We start from the raw sequence: 10436 nt of genomic DNA, 5'->3' as shown, positions 1-10436 counted from the left end.
GAAAAGATTTCATACATCAGTGTGACTGGAAAAGCACCGAGACACACACACCCCCACCCGAGTGAGAGTGTTCCAGTGCACTGACTGTGGAAGGAGCTTTAACCAGTTATACAGCTTGAAAAAGGATCTCACAATTCACAGTGGGGAGAAACCATACACACGTGTGCATGGACAAGGCTTCATTTCAATGTCCGACCTGGAGAGACACAAGGGCTCCTGCACTGCGGAGAAACCGTGGAAATGTGGGGACTGTGGGAAGGGATTCAGATCTCCATCCCTACTGGAAACTCATCGACGCAGTCACACTGGGGAGAGACCGTTCATCTGCTCCGAGTGTGGGAAGGGATTCACTCACTCATCTGCCCTGCTGAAACACCAGCGAAGTCACACTCTGGAACGGCCTCACACCTGTTCCCTGTGTCAGAAAGGATTCACAACGACATCCAATCTATCCGCACACCAGCGAGTTCACACTGGGGAGAGGCCGTTCACCTGCTCCGTGTGTCAGAAAGGTTTCAAAACTACATCCAACCTATTGACACACCAGCGAGTTCACACTGGGGAGAGGCCGTTCACCTGCTCCAGGTGTGGGAAGGGATTCACTCAGTCATCCCAACTCACTGAACATCAACTTGTTCACACTGACCAGAGACCGTTTCAGTGCCCTGTGTGTGAGAAGAGCTTTAAAAGCACAAAGCAGCTGCTGGAACACCAACACACTCACAGTGGGGAGAGGCCATTCCCCTGCTCCGTGTGTGGGAAAGCATTTCCTCGGTTATTCCATCTGCAGCAACACCAAGTAGTTCACACTGAGCAGAGGCCTTTTCAATGCCCTGACTGTGAGAAGAGCTTTAAAAGCAGCAATGATCTGCGGAAGCACCAACGCACTCACTCAGGGGAGAGGCTGTTCGCCTGCTCTGTGTGTGAGAAGACATTTAATTGTTCATCCAACCTATTGACACACCAGCGAATTCACACTGGGGAAAGGCCATTCATCTGCTCTGTGTGTGGGAAAGGATTCAATCGGCCATCGAACCTCACTGAACATCAACTAGTTCACACTGAGCAGAGACCTTTTCAATGTCCGGACTGTGAGAAGAGCTTTAAACGCAGCAATGATCTGCGGAAGCACCAACGCACTCACTCTGGGCAGAGGCCGTTCCCCTGCTCTGTGTGTGGGAAGGGATTCACTCGGTCATCCAATCTGCTGCAACATCAGCGAGTTCACATGTGACTGCAGGGGTTGGATTCTGCTGTCAATGCTGCTGTTAATCACATCCAGGACTGAACCATGTTCATTCTGACAGTCAGAGTTTAATTGTCCTGTTGTTAATAACCCCTATAACTGGCCTGGAGTTTAATATTTTGAGATTGATTCAATAATTAATCCAGTTTTAAATACATTATGTTGGGTCCTTAATTTCTCCAAGTTAAGTGGAGACTAATTGATGTTCTGTTACTGACTGTTCTATATTTGGGTCTTTCCCCCTTTATAACTCGATTATTTCAGTTATCATCCCTTCAATTACTCTCGGGGACAAATCTCAGCTCCCCGTATCTTCCAGAGTGCCTGTCCTAGCCTTGGTGTTCAGGAAAGGTATCAGTAACATTCCCGGGAGCACTAAACACAAAATCCAGTCTGTTAATTACTTTCAGCTACTGGACATAGTGTGTGTCCTACAGCATCTCTCTCACCTTCGATGTGTGAATAAAGCATCACACCTATAAACCTGGTTTCAATTTAAATTCACTCAGGGAATGTATTTAACAAGAACCTTTCAGTCGTTGAGACTCTGAAGCTACTGTCATTATAAATCTGTAGCAATTTATTTCAATCATTTCATGTATAATATTGAATTGGGATTTATTTTGTGGCAATCTTTAGATGTCTGGATCAATCAGTATTTCTGTTGCAAATGATTCAGCCTTTTCTGAACACTTGGAATAAGGTGATGGTGATATCACAAAAAGAGATCAGTGGAGCTTGAAGTCAGCACCTGACTCTCACCAGGTTGAGTCTGATTTCCTTCCACTCTGATTAATGTTGTTCTTAATTGCCATCAGCTTCACGGACCCAGATTGGAAATGACTGGAGGCATTACAAACAGAGCAACTTACAAATTAGGAGCAGGAATCGGCCATTCGGCCCCTCCAGCCTGCTTCCCCCATTCAATAAGATCATGGCTGATGTTATTCTGGCCTCAACTCCCACTTTCCTCCCTGCCTCCTATACCCTTTAACTCCTCTTTCAATCAAGAATCTATCTAACTTTGCCTTAAAATGTTCAATGGCTCTGCCTCCAGCTTAACTCCAGGGAGAGACAGAGAAAGGCATCTAAAAACAGGACAGGTCTGCTGTAAAATAACCAGGCATTTAAAAGTGCCGTGCCTTCAGAACAGAAGAACCTTCTCTGCTCCATGTAAACCTGATTCCAGCTACTAAGCTCACATGTTTACGTAACCTCCGGCAATTCCACTGTGGAAGCCATTGCAGCTGCCAAGACAATTCTATAACTTAAAAACCTTCATTTCAGACAGCACAACATCTCGACTTCAAAATATATCCGGCCTGCACTGAGTATGGACTAAAATGATCCAATTTTATAAGTACTGTTCTATCTTCATTTGTATCTCATCCACATGTGTATGTGTTAGCAACTTTATCTATTCTTCAGTAAATTCCAGAGCAATAGAGTAAAATAAACTAATCATTTATTTTTTTAAGGAAAAAGGCTTTTTCACTGGCTTATTTACAATTGAATTTGTCACTCCATGGGTAAGGAAATATACACAACATACAAATATATTGTTCATGGACGACTTCAGGGAAACACCTTTAAAGCATCCGTGACATTATTAATAACATCCATAGACATTCCACTGTCAACTACTTTAGTAACCTCTCCCAAAAATCAATCCTATTCATCAGGAATGACCTCCCCTTTACAAATCCATGTTGGCTTTCTCTGAACAGCTGAAAAACTTCGAGGTGTTCAGACTCCCTATTCTTCATAGTGAACTCTCGGAGTTTCCTGACAACAGGGCTTAGTCGAACTGGCCGACAATTCCCTGGTTTCCCTCTGACTCCTTTCTTAAATGTTGGAGTGACAGGCAATATTTTCCAATCTGAGGGAATGGTCCCCAAGTGGAGAGAAGTTTGAACACTTCTGTTCTCAACTCCTTCCTTTAATTCCCTGCAATGAAACAATCTCCTCTTGGAGTTTTGTTACTCGTTAGTGCCATTAGTTTCTTCATTACTATTATCTTGCTTACGTGAACTTTGTTGAGTCCTTCTTCCTGATTCAATAATAGATTCCATGTAATATCTGAAATGCTGACCTCTTCCTCTATTGCAAATACTGAAACAATGTCTGAAACTTCCTTATTTTCATTAACAACAGCACCGCTAACAGTTTTCAATTGGCCCACATGCTCTGATCATTCTCCTCCTAACATAATTGTAAAAGTTTGTGTGTTGATTTTGAAATCTATTACATTTTTATCGTACTGCGTTTTTGGAGTTTGTTATCTGCTTTGTCCCCATTTCCTGCTCTTTGTATCTTTCCTATTCACCAGGATCTCTCCTTTCTTTGTAGATATGTTTGCAGAGTTTCATGTTGTTTCTTGCCTCCTTCCTTGTCCATGGCTGTCTTTTTAGGCAAATAGATCTCTCGAAGGTTAATGGTAGAAGCTGGCTCTGCACCATGTTAAACTATTTGAGAACAGTTCCTCCTCACCATTTTGTCTTTTTCCTTATCAAAAGATTTGCCCAGTTTACTGTGGACAATCTCTGTCTCATTCCCATTGAATTCAGCCTCACTGAAAACGAGAAACTTAGTAGCTGTTTCATGCTTCTTCCTTTCAAGCATCGAGTTGAACTCGATGATATGATCACCACTGGATAAGTGCTCGTGCACTCTCATGGGGAGGTGGTGGAATAGTGGTAATGTCACTGGGCTAGTAATCCAGAGACCCAGTCTAATTCCCTGGGGGCATGGGTTCATATCCCCCATGGCAGCTGGTGGAATTTAACTTCATTTAATTAAATCGGGATTTTTAAAAAGTAAAGTGACCATGAATCGATTGTTGTAAAAACCCATCTGGTTCACTCATACCCATTAGGGAAGGAAATCTGCCGGGCCTGGCCTGGCCTACACCTGACTGCAGACCAACAGCGATGTTGTTGACTCCCAGCAAGCCACTCAGTTGATAAAACTGTTAAAAAGCAGAAAAAGGAATGAAACTGGATCGACCACCCGGCATTGAACCTAGGTACCGGAAATTATAATGGAAAACCCAGTCCTAAACCCTCCAAACGCTTCCTTACTAACATCTGGGGGCTTGTGCCAAAGTTGGGAGAGATGTCCCACAGGCTAGTCAAGCCACAGCCTGATATTGTCATGCTCACGGAATTATACATTACAGACAATGTCCCAGACACCGTCATCACCATCCCTGGGTATGTCCTGTCACCAGTGGTGGTGCCACTGTGCTATACAGGTGGGAGGGAGTTGCCTTCGGCGTCCTTAACTTCGACTCAGGAGCCCATGAAGTCTCTTGGCATCAGGCCAAACATGGGCAAGCAAACCACCTGATGGTTACCACTTGCGGCTCCTGGCATCCCCACCACCACTCCACAACAACCCCAACCCCTCAGCTGATGACTCCGTACTTCTCCATGTTGAACACCATTTGCAACTCTGCTAAATGGGCTAGATATTGAACAGATACAGCACCTCAAAACTGGGCTGAGGTGTAGTGGGCCATCAGCAGCAGCAGTATTGTACTCAACCACAAACCATCACCTCATGGCTTGGCACAGCCTCCACCGTACCATTATCATCAAGTTAGGGGATCAATGCTGGAACGATGAAGAGTGCAGGGGGGCCATGCCCAGAGCAGCACCAGGTATACCTAAAAATGACGTGTTAACCTGGTGAAGCTATAATACAGGACTACTTGCATGCCCAGCAGCATTAGCAGCAAGTGAGAGAGCTAAGCGATCCCACAACCAATGGATCAGCTGTAAGCTCTGCAGTCCTGACACATCGATGCATGAATGCTGGCTGGCAAATAAAAAACTCTCAGGAGGAGCCGGTTCCACAAATATCCCCATCGTCAATGATGGGGGAACCCAGCACGAGTGCGAAAATAAAGCTGAAGCATTTGCAACAGCCAGAAGTTCCAGGTGGATGATTTATCTCAGCCTCTTCCATGATCCTCAGCATCGCAGAAGCCAATCTTCAGCCAATCTGGTTCACTCCAGGTGATATCAATAAACAGCTGAAGGCACTAGATACTGAAAAGTCTATTGGCCCTGACAACATACTGGCAATAGCACTGAAGGCTTGTGCTCCAGAATTGGCTGCACCCTTAGCCAAACTGTTCCAGTAATAACAAGGCTTTGTCTCCCAGTGTGATGTCCGGTTGAGGCAAAAGCGGTAAAAGGTTCAGCCAAGGTGATGCTAAAAGGCACTGGAAAGTCCTCCGAGATAATATCCAGGGAATCACTAAACCCACCATTCATCACCTCACTCAATGTGAAGGTGTTGAACACATCTCCAGCCTCATATATGAGAAAACTCACAGGGTTGTCAAGGTCTCCTTGGAAAATATCATCTGGGACTCGGGCACCTACAAAGAACATGCTTAACACAAGACACTTCCAACTACATCATTGGCATCTACCCGGCTGTGTGGAAAATTGCCCAGGTTATGTCCTGGTCCAGAAAAAATCAGGAAAAATCCAATCCAGCCAATTATCACCCCCTCAGTCTATTCTCGATCATCAGTAAAGTGATGGAAGGGGTCATGGGCAGTGCTATCAAGTGGCACTTACACAGCATTAATCTGTTCAGTTTGGGTTCTGCTAGGGTGTCTCAGCTCCTGACCTCATTACAGCATTGGTCCAAACATGGACTAAAGAGCTGAACTTCAGAGGTGAGGTGACAGTAACTGCACTTGACACCAAGGCTACATTTGATCGAATGTGACATCAAGGAGCCCTATCACAACTGATGTCAATGGTAATCAAGGTAAAAAAAACTGTCCACTATTTGATCCCATACCCAGCATAAAGGAAGATGGTTGTGGTTGTTGGAGAACATCTCATCCCCAGGACATTGTTGCTGCAGTTCCACAGGATAGTGTTCTAGGCCCAACCATCTTCAGCTGCTTCATCAATGCCCAATGACCTTCCCTCTATGATAAGGTCAGAAGTGGGATATTTGCTGCTGATTGCACAATGTTCAGCACCATTCGTGACTCCTCAGGCACCTAAACAGTCCATGTCCACATGCAGCAAGGCTTGGGCAAGATTCAGGTTTGGGCTGACAAGTGGCAAGTGACATTCACACCACAGAAGTGCCAGACAATGACTATCTCCAACAAGACAGAATCTAACCATCTCCCCATGACAGTCAATGACATTACGCTTGCTGAATCCCTGACTATAAACGTCCTGGGGGGGGGGATTACCATTGAATAGAAACTGAATTGGACGAGCCACATAAGTAATATGGTGACAAGAGCAAGTCAAAGACATGGAATTCTGTGGCAGGTAACTCACCTCCTGACTCCCCAAAGCCTGTCCACCATCGACAAGACACAACTCAGGTGCGTGATGAAATATTGTCCACTTTCCTGGATGAGTACAGCTGCATCAACATTCAAGAAGCTCGACATGATCCAGAACAAAGCCCACTTGATTGGCACTCCATCCACCACTTTCAACATTCACTTTCTCCACCACCATCCCCAGTGGCAGCAGTGTACCATCTACAAGACTCTGCACAGCAACTCCCAAAAGGCTCTTTCACCAGCAACTTAAAAACCCACCACCTCTACCTCCGAGAAGGACAGGAGCAGCAAATGCATGGTAACACCACAACCTGCAAGTTCCCCTCCAAACCACACACCATCCTCACTTGGAATTATATCACCATTCCTTCACCGTCGCTGGGTCAAAATCCATATACTCCCTTCCAAAGACCACTGTGGGTGTACCTAAACCACATGGGTTGCAGCAGTTCATGAAGGCAGCTCACCATCACCTTCTCAAGGGCAATTATATAGGGGCAACAAATGATGGTCTAGCCAGCGATACCCACATCCCATGAATGAATTCAAGAAGCCCTTCAGGCTATTACCTAACTCTGGTCCATTCATCATTGTTAGGTCTAATATAATCACCCACTCTTGCTGTTTCTCTGACAGGAATCTATCCCAGACACACTCAATAAACTCCCTACATTTTTGACAAGTGTTATTGTTATCCCAATATACTTGGAAGTTAAAATCCCCCACTGAAACCATTCTTCCTTTGCTACATGCTTGTCTAATCTCAGCATGTATACAAACTGCCACTTCCAGGCTACTACCAGGAGACATATACACAACTTCAACTAAAGTGTTAAAAATGTTCCATTTCTTAATTCTATCCATAAAGCTTCCACTCCTTGCTGATCTCAGCACATATCCTCTCTTATGGTGGAACCAATTTCATCCGTAACAGTTAAGGTTACTCTTCTCCCTCTACCATTATCCCTATCTCCCTGTAGACCTAATTATCTGGCATATTTAGTTCCCAGTCCTGATGGTCATGGAACCTGGTCTCTATAGAGGCAACCACGTTCACATCCTTCAAGTTGTATCTGTGCCTGCAATTCATTCAGTTTGTTCCTCAGATTCTGTGCGTTTGTATAAAGAATGTTTGTTTGAGCCATTACCCCTATCCTGTCCTTCTGCTCAAACGTTTTATCGACACATTTCCTATCCAACTTTGTGTGATATATCTGCCCACTAAAGCTGGCTGGTGAGTCCAAAACTCGGACACACACTCACACAATAAGTTTCAGCTACTTTGGACATTTTTTTCACTCCGAGTATTTTGGATCTTTGGAATTGTCTCCCCCAGAGAGCTAGGGGTGCTCAGCTACTGTCTGTATTCAAACTGAAATCAATAAGATGTTTAGATAATAAGAGACCTGGAGATAGAGTGGGGAGGTGCACTTCATTGAGTTAAGGTAATCGATCCGCTGTACTGTATTCAATGGTGGAACAGCAGGGAAGGGCTGAGTGGCTGACTGCTGCTCCGATTTCTAATGTTCTTATGCTCATCTCTCTGCAATGTGCTTTGTTCTGGGCATTTCTAAAACTTGTTTTCCCTTTCTTTGACAGCCTGTCTCTGTAACTGAAGCTGTTTGGTCAACTTGCAAAGTGATCTTAAATATTTGAATAATTTGCAAGCCATTGCTGCTGATGTGCTGGGTGTATTTCCATACAGCTCACAAACCACTCAGGGGAGGCCAATTTGCAGCCTTGTTAAAGAACATGAAAAAGGCCATTTAGCAAATTAATGGAAGGGCATTAGAGGAAAATAGCTAAACAAAGTTATGAAATGAATAAAATTTATAGGTGATTAATCATGTGAGATTGAAACTACAGCAAATGATCTGGGAAGAAAAGGTAGGAAAGGGGAAAAGGGAATGGAATATTTACAGTGTGTTCAGGACTTACCCAGTAGACAGGAAGTCCAGCAAGGCAGTGGTGATGGGTCTGGTCATTGAGGAATAAACCAGAGCAGATATGAGAAGTCAGCTCAGTTCAAATCAATCATCGAACAGAACAACCAGGTTTGAGGTAATGATTGAGAAAAATGTAAATTACAATAAAATAGTTCCGGAGAGTTGGGAATATAACTTATGAAGATAAACCCGAACAGAATATTGATGAACAAAGAGATAGAACAGCAGTGATCAAACAACAACAGGAAAAATACATTCTGCTAGAACAGAAACCCATTATCCAATAGTGAAATTCCCGGGATAAATAAAGGGATCAGGGTAAAACTGAAATTAAAGTAAAAGGCCTGTGCTGAAGGACATTGACAATAAAGGAGAGGATGATAAATGGACAAATCAAGAGGTTAGACAGCTGTTCAAAGAGAAGTTCCAGGATTAAGTTATGAAGGAATATAAAAGCAAATAGGAAAATATCCGATGGACACAGAAACAACAAAGGGTAAATGAGAATATGGAAAGAGTCTCAAAAGGATGCACAAGAAAAAAGCTCAGGTAATGACAGAGTTTAGGGAGAAATATTGGATTGTTACTTGGCCTCAGTTTTTAACCAGGTAAACTGACCACGTGGATTAATGTCATTCCAAGTAGATTTCAAGACATCTAACAAAGAAAGGAGGGGAGAGCAGTGAAACATGGGAATGGTAAATCGTTGGAACTAAATGAATTACATCCATGTATGCTAAAACAGAGAAGGAAGATCTCCCGGGAGAGATGCATTCAGATCTAGACCCCACACCTCAAGGTGCTTAGGATGGGGTGCAGGACACACTTTCTCCAGACTAATACTGAAGCTCAAAGGATTAAACAATGAGAATTGATTGTGTAGATTAGTCTTGTACTCACTTTAACTAGAACAGATTAAGAGATAATATTTGGAAATGTTTGAGCTGATTATAGGATTAAATAGGATAGAGAGAAATTAATTCTTCAGGTGGGTGAATCCTGAAGACTGTATTCCCCAAACATTAGAGCGAGGCCCCTCATCTCTACTGCTGCTATATCTCCCTTTCTGATTGTTTCAGTCCCAATTCATTCTATCACTATTTCTGCACCTCTCGCTCTCACCTTTCTCTATAGCCATCTCACTTCCTCGGTCTCTCCCCCTTCTCTCTGCTTCGATTATCATTTTCTCCTCTCTTCCACGTTCTCCATCTTATGCCTTCTCTGCCACTATCTCCTTTCTCCCTCCTGTCTTTCCATACCTCGTTCACTGTGTCTCATTCTATCTTCTCTTGCTAAGAATCTATCTTCCTCTCTCTCAGTTACATTTATTTTCTTCTTCACACTCTGTAATCCTCTGTCTTCACTCTGTCATGTTTTATTTCACCCTGTTCCTTCCCCCACCCCCTCTCTCTCTGTCACTCTCTCTCTCTTCCCATGTCAACCTTATAAATTGTCAAAATTGCTCATGCATCTGGTCAGTTTCCACATGAACCCACCCTGTGCTCCAAGCACGTTATATGTGATGAGCTCAGCTTCTCCATTCCCTGTTTTTAATAAGTTGGCCTGGATGTTCCAGGCTTCGTCGGTGGCTTCAAGAACTGTAACATTTTGCTAAAATCCAGAGGAACATTTGCTTTTCATTCCAATGTTTGCTGCATCTTCTGCCTCCCCATCTCCTAGGTTCAATTCATGACATCATCACTAGGCGATATAGCCACCAGCTTATGTACATGTGCTGCCTGGGGAATGTAAAACAGCAAGACACAGTCTTATATTGTGGTTCAGCCATTATGGACTAAGATTAAGATAAATTTCTTCACTGAAAGGGTTGTGAATCTTTGGCATTTCTTATCCCAGGCATTGAGTATATTCAAGAGATAATTTGACAGATGTTTGGATACCAAGGTGATAA

General features: G+C 43.6%; 1 protein-coding gene and 1 long non-coding RNA gene across 2 annotated transcripts in view; one reads left to right on the top strand and one right to left on the bottom strand.

Annotated features, from left to right (window-relative positions):
- Positions 1-10436, bottom strand: part of LOC144670421 (uncharacterized) — a 918626-nt gene that overhangs the window by 648016 nt on the left and 260174 nt on the right. The window lies entirely within an intron of this gene.
- Positions 65-2730, top strand: LOC144670335 (uncharacterized). The gene has a single exon (XM_078532813.1). The coding sequence runs from the start codon at positions 188-190 to the stop codon at positions 1232-1234; it is 1047 nt and encodes a 348-aa protein (XP_078388939.1). The 5' UTR covers positions 65-187; the 3' UTR covers positions 1235-2730.

Source organism: Cetorhinus maximus, chromosome 31 (genome assembly GCF_964194155.1).
Source record: "Cetorhinus maximus chromosome 31, sCetMax3.hap1.1, whole genome shotgun sequence".
Taxonomy (NCBI): Eukaryota; Metazoa; Chordata; class Chondrichthyes; order Lamniformes; family Cetorhinidae; genus Cetorhinus; species Cetorhinus maximus.
Note: the sequence above shows the minus strand (reverse complement) of the source record. Positions and strands in the feature narration are given on the sequence as shown.